The sequence below is a fragment of the Cyprinus carpio genome, chromosome A5 (assembly GCF_018340385.1).
Source record: "Cyprinus carpio isolate SPL01 chromosome A5, ASM1834038v1, whole genome shotgun sequence".
NCBI classification, from domain to species: Eukaryota; Metazoa; Chordata; class Actinopteri; order Cypriniformes; family Cyprinidae; genus Cyprinus; species Cyprinus carpio.
The window spans coordinates 16,950,213-16,967,062 of NC_056576.1; the positions used below are offsets into that span (position 1 = coordinate 16,950,213).

The window sequence follows — 16,850 nt, forward strand, 5'->3', positions numbered from 1 at the left end:
GTTTCATAACTATTTAAAGATAGTCAAATATACACTTTGTCTTGCTACATGCCACCCACAAATCAAGTGAAAAGTCATAAAAATCAAGGGATGGCTTAAATGCCCACAAAAAGAGCACTAATGCCATGCACAGCTATTTAAACAGTTAGTTGCCAACTGTGGAAATTAACTGCCTGAGTCAGGATGAAGATAAAAACAGCCAGTAACGTAGGTCTTGATCTGGAAAGGAGTCAGGAGGGACAACATCTCATTGTCAGTGGATGGCGAGGAAATCCCACACCTAATAGAATCAACCAGTGAGAAGTTTGGAAAGGTTTTTTACAGCAGACATGCCTGACATGCACATAGCTGTCTCCATCACCTCACAGCTCTCTAATAGCCTGAAAAAGATCGACCAAAGCTTGGCCCCTCAAACTGTGTGACATCACCTCATCAGCAGTCCAGAAGACTGACTTAAAGGCTGCTAACAACTACATCTGGAAGTAACTGGGCCTTCCCCGATGTCTATCAAACACAGCCGTTTGGAAGAAACAACCTGAGGCTCCCAATGAAATCCATCAGCTTAGGCCACATTTTTGAACAGAGTAGTGGGGAGAATGTTGACATTTAGGTCAGGTGCCAGAAGAGAATGTTGTCAGTGTGTGAAAACATTCCGCAGAAAGAGTCCATGGAACATACCTTGAGCAGCTTTAACATTTGACGAATAATGAAATGAGGCAGCCTTGGTGCTGCGAGGCAAGTATGATGTTGTCCGAACTGACAGAACAGGGACGAGTACACTGTAAAAAAAGTCAGTAAAATATACAGCAAAACACCGTCAAATTCCAACGGTAATGGAGCGTAAAACCAAAAACTTCCTTTTACTGTATTAAATAGATTGAATAACCGTTAATTGTGAGACTGGATAAAACTTTGTTTTTTACTGTAATAAAATGTTGAAATTATAAATATTTTCTGTGAAAACAAATAAATATGCATACATTTTACAATTAAATATTGTAATGTTGAAAATGTCTGAAAAACTTAGATTTTACGGTATTATTTGAGTAAAACTACATCTTTTGGGGTTGTGCACATTGGAATTCACAGTATAAATCTGTAGATTTTTAAGCAAACAAAACATTCATTTTTACAGAAGCAAGATGTTAAAAAAATAGGGTCCACCGTAATAATACAACCAGTAAATACAATTTAAAAAAAAAGCAAATATCAGCAGTAAAAGACAATAAAATTGATAGTATTTTTTATTTTAACATTCAGATACTGAATATACAGATTAAAAGTTAGGCCTGCAGTATATCATTGTTAAACCTTCTGATAAAAAAATCAACAGCAAAAGAAGATGTTTAAAATAAAGTTCATGGTTGTGAATAAAATTTATTTCAATAATCTTTTTTAATTATTATTTTAAAACAACTTTATGTTATGTTTCACGCCATATTATCAGACCGCCTTAGGTGGGTCCGCCTTAAATTTTGAGTTTGTGTGATCGCTGTTGATTGGTTGCTGGTAAACTGTGTACAGACGTTTTACGTTCGAATTGCAGAGAAAAAAATGTTTTCTGGTAGCAACATTGTGCAGTATGAGCGAACCATTTCACCAAAAAAAGGGGAAGCAAGCAAGGCAAGACGTGACTTCTGATCAAACCTCCTCCTAAAGAAAGAAAGAGCGACATCACATTGCGGGATGACGTCACCTGAAAATGACCCCCCCCACCCCCGCTGCTGAGCTGTGTGCCGCGCGCTTTTTTTTTTTTCTTGCAGGAGACTTGTTGGCTTCGCTAACGGACGTAGTTTTGAACTCGTATTCGCGCCATTTATAGCTGCTTGGACAAGCATCTTCGGAATTTGTAGACATCCTGGCAACTTACAATTAATTCGAGGTGAGGTGAGTTCATGCACCTTCAAGTTATCTCTGTTATAAAAACCCACCAGCCCAGCTTTTATAGATAATTTTAGGAGTTCGTTTTTTATGAGTGAGGTTGTGAATTTAGTTAGAGTTTAAACTATTTGAATTTTGTATTGCCCTAATTAGCAAACAAGTTAAGTGTTGCACTGAACTGTTAACACTGAAATTTAAACCGCACTGTCTGTTACAAACATTACTTGACTTTAACTGTTATTATAGCATTTTTTTATAGCATGTGTTTAAGGTTTAAGGGTGGTGACACAGCTAAGACCCGAGAGTCTCTTTCAAGGTGAGTAAAGTAAACAGATTCTAGAAGATATTTTACACATTTCTCTGTTGTCTCTAAATCTTATTTTGTCTTTATTATGATTAAAAAGGTTTGTTTTGTTCCTGCCCTTTTCAGATACTGAATTTGAGCAGAAACCATAAAGATACTCAAAGGACCTGTGACTCTCAGGAAATGGTGAGATTTCAGGTCATAATCTTTTTTTTTTTTTTTTTTTTTTCATTAAATTTATTTTCCTTTGTCCCTTTACAATATTGCTGTTTTGTTTTTGTAAACAGCATCAAATGAGAGTGACAGGTGAAACCATTTCAAGACAATGGCAGGAAAAGCATGCTAAAGATTGAATCAAACCTTGGCTGGAAATATTTGGTATTTGTTTTACCGTAAATCAAATTGGTTGAAAAACATTCAGCTACACTGCAACACAGGGACACTTGTTTTGCACTTTTCCATGCGGTTTTGTGACCATCATCTAGATTATTTTTGTCAGTTATTATTATTTATGGTGTATGCCCCTTTTGTTTTCTTTCTGAATGCAGAAGGGATCTAGCCAGTCCACAATGAAAGCTTCGTTGCCCCCCTGTGAGTCTTCTGGCAGAAATGAATGGATGGCGCCTGTATTCTTTGGTTTCCCTAAACATCACATCGTGTTTATACGAGGCTCTTCAATTAAGTCTGCACCCAAAGATTCAATAAGAGGTAAGCAGTGGTATTATTCAAGTTTTTGCAAAAGAAAGATGGACAGGAGACACTAATCTTAATCAGCCCGAGCTCAGGTTCATTTCCAGGTGAGCAGTTTCATTCCGACGATGAAGGAAACTGACGCTATAAAATGTAGATTGAATGATAGGTCTCATCACCATGCATTCAGTCATTAACTTCAAGTTCTATGATAAATCAGTAGGAAACTTAAATACAATGTTTTCCAACAAATTATGATTGTGATTAGGGCTGCGTTGTCAATGTACATAAGTAGATTTAAAGGATTAGTTCACTTTAAAAAAAACTTTTGCTGATAATTTACTCACCCCCATGTCATCCAAGATGTCTATGTCTTTCTTTCTTTAGTCGAAAACAAATTAAGGTTTTTGATGAAAACATTCCAGGATTTTTCTCTATATTATGGTCTCCAATGGGACCCAAACGGTTCAAGGTCTAAATGACAGTTTTAGTGCAGCTTCAAAGGGCTTTAAACGATACCAGACGATGAAAAAGGGTAATATCTAGCGAAACGATCGCTCATTTCAAAAATAAATAAAAAAGTTTAAGTTTTATAAGCACAAATGCTCGCCTTGCTCTGTTCTGTGATGCGCGTTCGTGACGTCACGTAATACGCAATTACGTTGAAAAGGTCACGCTTGAAAAATTTCTGTCCTGAAGAACATTTTCTTTTAGGCTTTTTAATATTAAAGCACCCAGGATACGCACACGAAATGGGCATTTTAAACGATAAACTGACACAAAAACATTTGAATATGTGGTGTATATGGTCCTCCTTCCGCACATTTGTAAACACGTCAACTTGACCCTTTTCAACGTAATTGCGTATTACGTGACGTCACGATAACGCGCATCACAGAACAGAGCAAGGCGAGCATTTGTGCTTATAAAACGTAAACTTTTTTATTTATTTTTGAATAGAGCGATCGTTTCGCTAGATATTACCCTTTTTTTTTCATCGTCTGGTATCGTTTTTTTTTTTTTTTAAAGCCCTTTGAAGCTGCACTAAAACTGTAATTTGGACCTTAAACCGTTTGGGTCCAATTGGAGACCATAATATAGGGAAAAATCCTGGAATGTTTTCATCAAAAACCTTAATTTCTTTTCTACTGAAGAAAGAAAGACATGGACATCTTGGATGACATGGGGGTGAGTAAATTATCGGCAAAAGTTTTTTTAAAAGTGAACTAATCCTTTAAGAACTGCATACTTTACACCTAAGAAATCATTTATCATTAGATCTGTTTTTGACAGCACGTTTTGTTCATTTCTGTGCATTTTGCCTAAGCACTGATCAAACTTTTGAAACTGTCAATTTTTTTGCTGCAGAGGGGATCCTGCTAGTCCAAAGTGAACTCCTGATGGACATTGAAGTACTCCTGCAGAGATTGTATCTTCGACACCATGCGCATTAGAAACTCCACTGAGTGCTTTCCTTTCACCAAGGCAGGACCCAGTGACTCATTACTGTTGATCGGTCAGGGGCAGGTCATTTTTTGTTTCATGTTTATTCATTTCTCCATGGATTACCAGCCATATATATGGACACATGCTGTATTCTCAAGATCTATGCTGTTTGGTAGGAATATAGAGAAAATGATATGTTTAGTCTGTTTTCAAATGGTATGTCAAATTTTCTCATTGTTTATCAGTAATATTCACTACTTTGGTTATATATGAGCATCTTTAGATTTTTCTATATTTAGTGGTTGCAAATGTAAAATGTACGGTAAACTATTTATGTTCCACATATTGTACTGTATTTTTAGCAGTAAAATACCGGCAGCTGTGGTTGCAAGGAATTTACCGTAAAATGTATCTGGTCAAAATAAAATGCTGTAATTTGTTATACAATTTTACTGTGTTTTTTACTGTCAAAGGTTTTAATAAGGTTTAACATATTTCTGTTATTTTTACAGTTATTTACCATAATAGGGTCTATCCTATTACTGTTAAATTAACAACAAATTACTGTATATATTATTATATTATAACTTTTTTTTTTACTGCAAATATCCGTAAAAAGCTATGGAAAGTTGCATTTTTTACATAAAATTACTGTATAATTGACAACTATATTTGTTTTTTTCTACCATGATTTTGGTAAAAAAAATACGTTGTCTACTGTAAAATTTAGGGTTACAAAACCAGTATACCGTATTGTCTTTTACAGATTCCACATTTTTTTCACGGTATATTCCTGGCAACCACAGCTGCCGGTATTTTACCGTAAATTTGACAGTTTTTTTTTAACAGTGTAGACTGAACTACCAGGACATCTGAGACTTGCAAACTAGATGGAACTACTGCCAAAATTAACATGCTTTTCAATTTTCATACGTTTCTGAGACCATATTGAAAATCCGTGATGTTCTTTTATTTTAAAACTCTTATAAATCGGAAGTTGAAAAAATGTAAAGCAAAGAAACATTGTGACATAAAATAATTAAGATGGGATGGGCACAGTTATGTCACAACAACCGCTGCATAGACAGTAAAACAGGCTTTTTTTAACTGAAGTAAAGAGAGGAAGAGTTCATCATCTCTCTGGGCGCTTGGTGTCTTCTCGGTTTCAAAAGTGGGCATGTGTTTCTTATATATTTTTGTAATTACTATTTATTTTAACCAGTGCTTTTATGAGATAAACACTTTTAGCAGTGTGGGGAAGATTTTAAATGTTGCGGTTATTTTATTTCCCATACACTGTAACAATTTCCACCAGGTGATGACTGGCAAAATCCGACTGAATGCCATCATGTTAGTTATGCTACACAATTGCTAGCAACTGACAATGACAAAAGAAGGACAGTATGAGGAGGGACTGTTGAGGTTAGAGACTGTAGCTACTGCATATGACACGTCACAACAACAGGCCATTACAAGACACTAGGTGGAGACAGCAGCCCCAAGGATGTCCTAGGCATTTTATGTACAACACAGGTCAATAGATGACAAAAAAAAAAAAAAAATTAATAAATAAAACAAAAATTTTAGAACAGATTCTAAACACTGGATGAAGCCAAGTTTAAAAAAAAAAAATGGTGGAATTTGTAAGTGCTAAGCATAACTGTAGAAATTTCCCATGACTTTTTTTTTTATAATTTCTTAAAAACTGTACAAATATTCATGAGACTTCCAGGCCAGGAAATCACTTTTTAATATGACATATTTCATTTATCTTTCTATGTAAAAAAAATTGTATTACATGACAAAGATTGTATCAGTTATTGAGTATGTAATTTGCATATTGTTAAATGTTTATTATCATCATTATTATTAATGATAATAATAATACTTTGTACTTTATTTAATAATAATACTTTGTACTTATCCATTTAGTTGCAAGCGCCAGACAGCAGTTTGCTTGCAGAAAGAGAGGCCGCCAATCTTCTGAATGGCAGTGTTTTGTGATTGAGTGTATTGTGTCTTGTAGCCATGTCTAGCTTGGACACAGTATTGGCCAAAAAATAAAAATAAATCTAATCAGTTAAGTTTAATGCATCTAAACACTCCAAAATCGAAGACTGTAAACGTTCTAACCCATTATTTTATTTACACTAGAGCTTGTCGCTGACACAATCCAAAGCAAAACACATTCAACATTAAAATGCTGTACATTAGACACTATATTGGAACTCATTCAACAATGAAACAAGTCTACATTTTCTTAAAAGAAGCATATAAATGGAAAAAGAGCTGAGCCAACAAAATTGCAAAATGGAAAAGGCTTTTAAAATGACCTTTAAAAAAGAAAAGAAAAAAAACGAAGAAGAAAAACATCAACTCGTATAACCAGCATTGTTCCATTTTACACACGTTCAGGTCAGTCTTTATGACATCAGACTGTTTCTGCTCTCTAGTGGCTGTGGCACCGAGTCTCCCTCAAAGAGGGGTTGTGGGGGTGGAGGGCACAGTGACAGGGTGAAGGCCCAGATCCAGAGAAGGGGCTTCCTCTTGTTCCGGGGGGCTTTTTTTAGAAGCTTCGAGCTTCTCCTTCAACAGGGTATAAACTTCCTTCACTGACTCACTGCTCTGTAATAACATCAATTAAAATTTGGTTACTTTATAAAATGTCAGTATAAGAGAAACAGTACAGAGAGGAACAGAGAACATTTTATCATCTTTGAACAGTTATGGATGAGGTGCCATCTAGCGACCTTTCAAGTCCACATAAAAAAAAATAAATAAAAAAAAAACTGACTCCATTTCTTAATCTGGTTTTATGAATGAGTCATCACTGCACGCTGTTTCAAAGGAAATTTTTTTGTTTTTGGCAATCTTTAATCAAAGTGAATAACTTAAACAGTCACTACCGTGATACTGAATGATGTTAATTAATGGTATATGCTTCTTCTGAAAAACTATCAACTTATTTTTTAGATATGTGTGTTCAGCTGCAGAATTCCTGGTGAAAAACTACATTACCCATGATACTGCTAAGAAATGTCTACCAATCAGAGAATCCTGGCAAGCAAATTGCATCAACCAGTCACTGCAAATGAAGTCAGTTTCCCTATGCTCTCAAAATTATTAAAATATTTTTATAAAAATATAATTAACTCGAAATATATTTTCTATGAATGATATGCATACCTTGCAAAAAACTTCAAAAAAAAAAAAAAAAAAAAAAAATTTGTCTATCTAAATGGGGAGTCATCTCATTTATCACCAGTAAAATATGGAGTGCCACAAGGATCTGTCCTAGGTCCTCTGCTATTTTCAATATACATGTTGCCCCTTGGTAATATCATTAGAAAATACGGGATTAGTTTCCACTGTTATGCTGATGATACTCAACTATATATCTCAACAAGACCAGGTGAAACTTCTAAATTATCTAAGCTAACAGAATGTGTTACAAATTTAAAAGATTGGATGACCAATAATTTTCTCCTATTAAATTCAGATAAGACAGAGATATTACTTATTGGACCAGAAAACATTACACAGAATCTCGTAGATTACAATTTGCAACTAGACGGATGTACTGTTTACTTCCTCTACTGTAAAAAATCTGGGTGTTATATTAGACAGTAACTTGTCTTTTGAAAATCATATTTCACATGTTACAAAAAACAGCATTCTTCCATCTTAGAAACATTGCCAAGCTAAGAAATATGTTACCTGTTCCTGATGCAGAAAAGCTAGTTCATGCATTCATGACCTCTAGACTGGACTATTGTAATGCACTGCTAGATGGTTGTCCTGCATCCTCAATAAACAAGCTACAGGTAGTCCAAAATGAAGCGGCTAGAGTCCTTACCAGGTCAAGAAAATATGATCATATTACCCCAATACTACAGTCTCTGCACTGGCTACCTATTAAGTTCCGTATCAGTTACAAAATATTATTACTTACTTATAAGGCCCTTAATGGCTTAGCTCCTGCGTACCTAACTAGTCTTCTACCACGCTACAACCCATCACGCTCCCTAAGGTCACAAAACGCTGGACTTTTGATAGTACCTAGGATAGCAAAGTCCACTAAAGGAGGTAGAGCTTTTTCGCATTTGGCTCCCAAACTCTGGAATAGTCTTCCTGATAATGTTCGGGGCTCAGACACACTCTTTCTGTTTAAATCTAGATTAAAAACACACCTCTTTGGCCAAGCATTCAAATAATGCATCTCATAATTTTGGACTGCAGTTATATCTGATCAAATGTGCATTATTATTCTTTAGCTTGGGTTTAAATTAATTAATTTTACTTGGCTGGAACAGCAGCTACGCTAATTATGTCTCTATTTGTTTCTCTGCTTTGCCACGGGATTTACATCCCGTGGTAACTAGGATTTACACAAGCTCCAGTCTGGATCCAGAACACCTGAGAAGAGATGATGCCAGCCCCTCAGAGTGGATAGGTTTTTTCTGTCAAGTAGACAACATACAGAACTACCACATTTTGCTATAAGTTTGATGTGCATAATTGCTGTTAATAGTGTTAATCGTCTGTTTGTTTACGTCTTTTTATTGATGTTTCTAAACATTTCTGCTATATGCACATGAACTGACAGTCATCACTGATAAGCTACTACTAAATATTGTAGAAACTTAATTTTCTGTAAAGTTGCTTTGTAATGATTTGTATCGTAAAAAGCGCTATACAAATAAACTTGAATTGAATTGAATTGAATATATATATATATATATATTCTGTAATTTTCTATGTATAATCAAAGTTGGGAAAAATATTTCCCAGAACTAAGGGCACTGAAAAAGTGGACAGACATTGTTGCATTAACATTAGTAGCTACAGCTATTTAGGCACTGTTTTAGCAAATTAACATTCAGTCAGTTTTCTGTAAAATACCTGTTTTGGTGGTTCAAGCGTCTTCATTACGGTCTCCATGTAGGACGCCAGTACCTTCTGTTGGAGATGATTCAATAAGCGAAGACAGTGTCTGTGAACATTCTCCTTACTGCAAAAAATGAGAGCAAAAACATAGAACTGTGGTGAACCGAGCCACTCTATTAACCTTGATTTTTTTTTCTTACAAATTCATATTTTTCTTTCAAGCACTGAAGAATTTGCACTATTTGATGCAATTAAAAAAAGATAATACAGACCTAGAGAAAGATGTGAGGAGGAAGTTATCAAAGACAGCAGTACAAAACTCCTCTGATCCAAATTCGTCAGAGAGCAGAGTCAGATGGCCAGTGAGAAGATGAAGAAAGATGTCTCCGAATGCCATGTCATTATAGGTATCAACTGCACAAACACACACACAAAGTGCTCAGTCTCTGTGAGGCTTTGACTTGTGGATCCATTAATCCAAAGTATCTGACAGGAGTCTCACCCAGTGCAGGCAGAAGCCGCTGTAAAGCATTTTTATTCCTCTGCTTAGCAATATGAAGCACATAATAAAGACCGATCTCACACGCCACCCTGTTTTCCTGTATATACCTAGACAAGACAAAAACACCATCCATTTTAGAAAAGTGAGCGTTTGCTGAATATATTGAGCTGAGGAGCATACCTAATGCAGATACCTAGAGAAGGTTTCAGGCAGGGTGGTGGGGTACGTGAGAGAGGTCTTCTCCTCACTCGGCAGTTTCTGCTCCACAGTGAACGTGTAGTCATCCACCACTATTGACATCACGGCAGGCAAAAAGCGTGTTACCACCTCCAAATCCTGATGGTGAACAAGACCAGCCTTCAGTAATTGTTCAAACCCATTTCAAATATTAGATTATGGTGTATTGAAGAATGCTAATTGTTCATCTTACCATTCGGGGCTCTTTAAAAACCTGGCTGTCAATCATATCCCAGGCACCCTGGCCAAGAGAAAGCATCCGCAGCAGGAGGAGAAGGTCAGGGCTGTCCTGTACATGAACACAGTGATTTCAAAGCATCAATAGGACAGCAGTGTTATACTATCATAGTGTATTGATTAGGGCTGTCAAATGATTAATCACGATTAATCACATCCAAAATAAAAGTTTTGTTTACATAATATATGTGTGTATACTGTGTATATTTATTATGTATACATAAATACACACACATGCATGTATATATTAAGAAGAATATGTTATGTTTATATATATTAAATATATTTATATATAATATAAAATATAAGAATATAAATATATAAATGTATATACATGTAAATATTTTCTAAATATATAATTTATGTGTGTGTATTTATATATACATAATAAATATACCCTGTACACATACATATATTATGTAAACAAAACTTTTATTTTGGATGTGATTAATCGTGATTAATCATTTGACAGCCCTAGTATTGATATATTTAGTCATTTTGTAATATGCTTTTTTTGTTATTTTTTATATTTCTATTTAGATTTAATTGACTTTTATTTCAGTTTTGTGAAACATCTTCATTGAATTTATACAATTTGCTCTACAATTTGAACTCAAAAACAAACCCCAGGCAATGTAAAAAATAAGTTAATTGATTGCAATGTGTTATAAAAGATAAGAATGAATAAATAAGAAAAAATTAAAAAAATAAAGACTTAAAATATAAAATTATTTCAGTTTTAGTAATTTTAGTACTTAACTTATTTTGGTTAGTTGCCAAGAAAACATTTCTAATTTTAACCAAGTTTAAGTTTTTCATCAATGTGTTACTTAATTTCAGCTTCATTGCAATTATCAAAAAATACTTTTATTAGTTTTCATTAACAACAAAAAGATGTCTACTATAATCTAAGACCAACTATGAGCTGGAGTTCTTACTCTGGGCAGGGCGTCCTGGCTCAAAAGCTCTTGAAGGTTCCTCACGGTACTCAACACTAGTGTGTTACAGGCAAATGGGTCACACAGGATCATAGAGAGGTCACTGTGAAAGACAGAGGTAGAGAGTGTTACATTTTTAAAGTTTTATGGGTTTATTCTATGCTGTGTTGCATCGTGTCTGTATGGATATGTGAATCTTGTACCCTAGCACTTGCTCCTGCCCTTTCTTGACCCCATCCAGGAAGCCTTGTAACTCTCGAGCCCGTTTAGCATCCACAAACTTTTCCCTGATGCAGGCATCCAAACACCAAGAAAACTGCAAAAGGATGAGAGCAAAGATAAATGTTTTGTATCTTTTTGAATCTGTTTGAAAGTGGTCACCCTTATGGTACATGATCACACACTGCTGTAGTTTCAAACAGCTTTTAATTGTTTTAATGTCTAAACAATCAAAAAAGTTCTTCAGGGTCTGACTTCCAGAACGTTTCCAGTCCCTGTACCTTTCTGTAACAGTTAGTTAGGCCATTTTGTACAAACATAATTTGGAAGTCGGAAGTCTCCCCTTTAAATGGTGCTCAATAATCATGAAGTTACGTTTGAAAAGATGTGTTGGCTAGTACAGACAGGAAACTGGTTCCACACCTTATGACAGGGGTCGACTGAACAGATTTCACTGACGTCGAGGTCATGAAGGGACATGAGCAGCTCGGCTCGCAGGGTGCAGTAGTGTACGTTCCGTGTGCGCAGGAATAGCGTCCGCAGGAACTGTAGTACCATATCATAGAGCTTCACATTCTTTCCAATCATTTGAGTCAGCTTCAACACCACCTGACAAAAAAAGAAAAAAAAAAGTCACAGTGAGGACAGAGCTGTTTGTTGTTCCACGGCAACATAATCACCAAAATCCAAGTTTGTCAAAAGAAAAAATTTTTTTTGCAGATTAAACTTATTTTAAGATTTAATGAATATATACATTACATTAATACTGAGAGTTCTTAAATTGAATGATAAGATTAATGATCTAAACAGTCCGAATTAGACTGGCCCATTATGCTTCAGTATAAACATACTATAATATAGACACTGTATTTAATTGGGCAGCTTACAGGTATAACTAAACACTGACTTAACTAATTGTAATAGCGTTAGAAAAAAAAAACACCTGGCACTTACTTCACCCTGTCGCCGTGTTTTGGGTGAAGGACTGAAAAAGTTGTGAAGGATGGAGAGGTCACTGCTGAAAAGAGCTGCTTCCTTCTCCACAATATACTGTTTCAACAGAGGAGACACCTCGTCCCCGAAAAGAGCCTGATTGTCTTGCCAAATCTGCCGTTTCACCTCCACTGCGCAGACTTTGTACAGCTCTTTATCAGCCATCACCTGCTTCAGCTTCTTCTCAGGTACCTGCACGAGAGGCCAATCAGATTGTCACAGTTAAACACATAAACGTCACAAAAAATAACAAAATAGACTGCACACCTACAGCTGAAATGATCTGCAAAATAAGTTTGACTTATATCTGAAACATAACCACCATTGTAACAGGTCATTGCATGGAACACATTCAAACCTTTGGCAGATGTTTCAGCACTTGCATGACGATGGGCTGTATGGATGGCATCTTCACCAGTGGGAAGCTTTTCTCAAGAAGTTCTTCCAGCTTTATGTATCTGTGTGAATTTAAGGGATGTATAAGTATGATTTATGATCTGCTTTATAATAAATTTGTTCAAAATCAAACATTGCATTCACCTGTCCTCATCCTTGCCCTCTGCAATGGTGGCAACACGCTCCATGAGCTTTTCTCGAAGTTCATCAAAGACTGACTGATGAAACTCCAGCCGTGGAGTCCCGTGAAGGTCCAGGAAAGGCAGTGCGGACTGTAGGGTTGGCAACAATATGCCATTTTCCATCTGTGAATGACAAAAAAGTTATAATAAAAACACACCAAGATAAAACACAACATGATTTTTATTACACGCAAAACAAACTAGCATCCTTATTTTATAGATAAGCATTTGTTAAGTACTTATTTTTTATTACTAAGGAACCAAATAGTAACTAGTACCGGTTTCAATTTTACTAGTAACTATTCATTAAATGTCACTACTTATTAATAGTAGATTAGCAGATAATTAGTACATTAGTAGTTCTAAGTATTTACCTTTTCAATTTTGATATATTACAATACTAATACTTATATTATTTTGATGCTAGTTACTATCCCAAAAGCAACAAATAAGTTTTTCATTGTTGCCAGTCTCAAACTAATTTTTTGTCAATGTACACTTTACCATACTTATGAAAAAAAAGTACTATTTATGGAAAAATATACTTTAAAAGAATATACCTGGATATATGTTTTCAGACACTTAATTGCAATGAAACTATGCACTTTTCATGTTTTTAAATATATCTGCAATGATGAAGTTCGAGCACATTTAAAATATATTAACTTTAAATATATGACCAAATAATATACTACTATTAATTCAATTATAATCAAGTGCTTTATATGTGCAGACAATGTTACATATTAGACAACACATCAAATTAAGTGTACTTCTTTAAAGCATGACAAAAGATTATATAAAAAAATGTAAACATACTTTAAAGTCAAACTTTTAATTTGACATTATTACAAAACAATTTTTAAAAGTTTACTTAAGTGTGTTAAGAAATTTAAATATTAACGTGTACAGTAAGACAATTAAATGGCCTTTTAGTTCAATAATATTACATTATCTGCGAGTACAGATTTTTAAATATACGTTTAAGATTTGAACGGCACAGCTAATAAGAACTATTCTTTCCACAAGGATATTCACTGGGTATTAGTACTTAATCCTTAGTTCTTAGTAATCAGTAAAGCTACATTTAGACACTAGAAAAGAGAATATTGGATTACTTACTAGTAATTAAAATCATTACTAGTAACGTAATAGATATCAGTTAGTTAGCTCAAATCGATAACCGTTTAATCGTCTGGTCATAGGCTGTCAAATGACAAGTCACACCGCAAGCGAGGCAAGAAACTAGATCCCTCCCATTATAATGAATGAAGATGACTGCTGCATGCGAGCGCGAGCGACATGCTTTATGCATAATGCAAGACATCCGAAGACTGTGGCTGTTTTACTTTTGAGAAAGAGGCACATGTCCAGGTGTATTAAGCTCTAACCTGAAACTGGTCGATGGCTTTCAGGGGTTCCGTACAGTTAGTCAGAGTTTCTTTAAGATCTTCTCCATTGGATATTCCCAGCTCCGGTAAACCTGCAAACATTTTGAGTCACTGTCTCTATTTAACTGCACTATCAAAACAAAATCGAATGCATTGAGAGCAGAAATCCAACAGATGTTGGCTAGATTTGCATTGTTCGTTATCTGTATTCGCACGCTTCCTAACTGTGCAACCTCGTCAACAGACTCTTGTTTCTGATTCATCGTAATAAGTTCCGCCTCAGAAATGTTCCTAGCTGGCCTTCAGGCGTCACGCTAGCCTGTCAAGCGCTACTAAATTTGAGTAAATTTGTCTACTAAAATGCCCTCATCATTGAAAACCAGTATTAAAAGAGTTTTCAAACCGTTGAAAAATGTTTGATTTTATTTGATTTGATTTAAATGAATTTGTTTGAAATGGTTTTTGTGATATTAGCTACACTTTATTTATAACGATTCCAGTCGAGGTTAATAAAATTTTGCCTCTTAGACAAAATAAAATTAAGTATGAAATTAAAAATTAAATTAAATTCATAATAAACAATTAACAAGAATTGCGTTCAGGATTGATGATCAGAAACTAAGGATTGTTAAGACTGTGTCTTAAGAACTATTTTGACCAATTAGCAGTTAGCTAAGGGGTAACTAGTCTTACTTTTCAATTCAAATTAGACAGTCTACCTGATTTTAAAATTTATGACCAGTCTAGAAAAATACAATTGCATGACTAACTTTTTAAGACTAGTCTAAGCAGTCTGTGCAGCTGGGTATGATTTCTGAAATGTTAGTGTACGGTTCTGTTTTTCCTGACCAGTTTTTACAAAATCACACTGTATTAGGTAAATGTGTTATTGTAACAGTGGACATTGAGAAAAGTTATAAATATAAAAATCTAATATATTTAATACATATAAAAATCTAAAACTAATCAGTGTATAGTCCTTTCTGACTGAGTCTTCAGTTGTTTCCTGCTTTGTGTGGGAGATAAGATGGGGTGGGTTTGTTTTCTTGACTTTGGGATCTCCTGCATGGCTTGTTCCATACATTCCTCAAGACTATACGGGCTGATCCTCCTCTGCTACCTGCATAACTGGAGATCCCAACTCCTGTGTAAGAGAGGGGGGAAAATAAAATAAAAAGGTAGTTTGAAAATTTAACTGAATGCTAAGTGTAAAACTGAGCTAAAGGATTTTATGTATGTATGTATGTATGTATTAATTCATTTATTTATTTTTAATTTTGTTTGCCACTCATCGAAAGTTGTCAGGAAATCAGTGGAAAGAGAGAGAAAATGGGGCAAAGACACTTTGTCTATTATCTCATTTACATTTATGCAGATGTGTAGACCTGGAGCAATGTCCAAATGATAATAACAGAAGCATAACAATGAGATAAAATTTAAGAACAAATTCAGGAATTTTATTAAAGTTAAATGTCTGAATTTATTCTCTGAATTCTGCAATATCTGACTTTTGAATTTTGTGATACAAACTGAAGCTAAGATATGGGTCATTTTTCCATAAAAAGGATTTAACTGAAAATTCTGTATTTTATAGAATTACACACACAGATGTTTCTAGTGATCTCACACTATTTGTCATACTTACTATCTACTCACCTTTGGCATGAAACCCGCTGTGTTGACTGACTATGCCGGTACAGTTCTGCTTGTCTGCTGGCCAGTTGTAGATGAACATAGAAGTGTGAGAGGATCCAGCATCCAGGACTATCCCATACTAAAAACAAACAAAACTGAAGCTTAGGCTAAAAAAAACTATTCAAAAACATTTCATTGTGTAGTTAGTGATGGCACTCATATTTGATGTTTTGTATGTATTTATTAAAATAAATGCATGGAAATATAACTTGGCTTTAAGTCAACTGTTCTTTCAAATCAATTAGATTTTTTTTTCTTATTTAATAAGAGCTTTCACAAGAATCTTTTTAATGTTTTTGAGCTGTTTATGGCAGGAGCAACAGCAATCATGATTCAGAAGCAACCAGTTGGACTGTCATTAAAGTTGTCAGTTGACATTCAGTGGCTGCCTGCCACATGCCAAAAAGAGATTCATCTTCATCTTGCCAGAAAAAAGTTTTTTTTTTTTTTTCTATAATCAAATCTAATCAAAAGTTCTCTGTCTGGACAATCTTGTGTCATCTTTGTCTGATTTGTAGCATGTTTTATGAACAACAAAATTGTCATTACCAAGAGCTGTACTGTTCCTTTGATGTCTTCAGTGTTGATGATGAGCAGAAGGATGCATATAAATGAAATAAATAGAGCTGCAATTGTGGTAAATATTTGCAATTGCATTGTAATCTACTGTAAACAAAAACTACAGTGACATTTGCTGATCGACTGTAGTCAAGATTGTAGCCAGGATGTCAGAATCTACTGACTTTGACACATTAGCACTAAAGTAAACCGAATTGCAAAACAAATTTCTCAAATTTATATGAAATGTCTTGACTGTCAAAGTGTGGATTTCTGCTGACTTTATACTGATTG

General features: G+C 34.8%; 1 protein-coding gene and 2 long non-coding RNA genes across 7 annotated transcripts; 1 reads left to right on the forward strand and 2 right to left on the reverse strand.

Annotated features, from left to right (window-relative positions):
- Window positions 1-1,729: 1,729 nt before the first annotated feature.
- Window positions 1,730-4,352, forward strand: LOC109064418. 5 transcript variants are annotated; one of them, XR_006159772.1, is made up of 6 exons: window positions 1,730-1,887; window positions 2,128-2,197; window positions 2,312-2,371; window positions 2,473-2,563; window positions 2,734-2,893; window positions 4,244-4,352. It is a non-coding gene; the product is annotated as an uncharacterized LOC109064418 (long non-coding RNA). The 5 variants fall into 5 exon arrangements; XR_006159777.1 differs by having other exon boundaries at window positions 2,153-2,197; XR_006159776.1 differs by having other exon boundaries at window positions 1,730-1,882.
- Window positions 4,353-6,443: 2,091 nt separating this feature from the next.
- On the reverse strand, window positions 6,444-14,574 carry LOC109090600 (negative elongation factor B-like). The gene is made up of 13 exons (XM_042755627.1): window positions 14,304-14,574; window positions 12,875-13,035; window positions 12,693-12,792; window positions 12,296-12,526; window positions 11,765-11,950; window positions 11,326-11,438; window positions 11,123-11,225; window positions 10,141-10,236; window positions 9,904-10,046; window positions 9,711-9,817; window positions 9,481-9,622; window positions 9,224-9,332; window positions 6,444-6,946 (listed from the first exon to the last, which is right to left on the reverse strand). Exons 1-13 carry the CDS (start codon window positions 14,403-14,405, stop codon window positions 6,797-6,799), a joined length of 1,743 nt encoding a protein of 580 aa, XP_042611561.1. The 5' UTR covers window positions 14,406-14,574; the 3' UTR covers window positions 6,444-6,796.
- Window positions 14,575-15,322: 748 nt separating this feature from the next.
- On the reverse strand, window positions 15,323-16,724 carry LOC122144612. Its single transcript, XR_006159780.1, has 3 exons — window positions 16,548-16,724; window positions 15,960-16,077; window positions 15,323-15,447 (listed from the first exon to the last, which is right to left on the reverse strand). It is a non-coding gene; the product is annotated as an uncharacterized LOC122144612 (long non-coding RNA).
- Window positions 16,725-16,850: the final 126 nt, after the last annotated feature.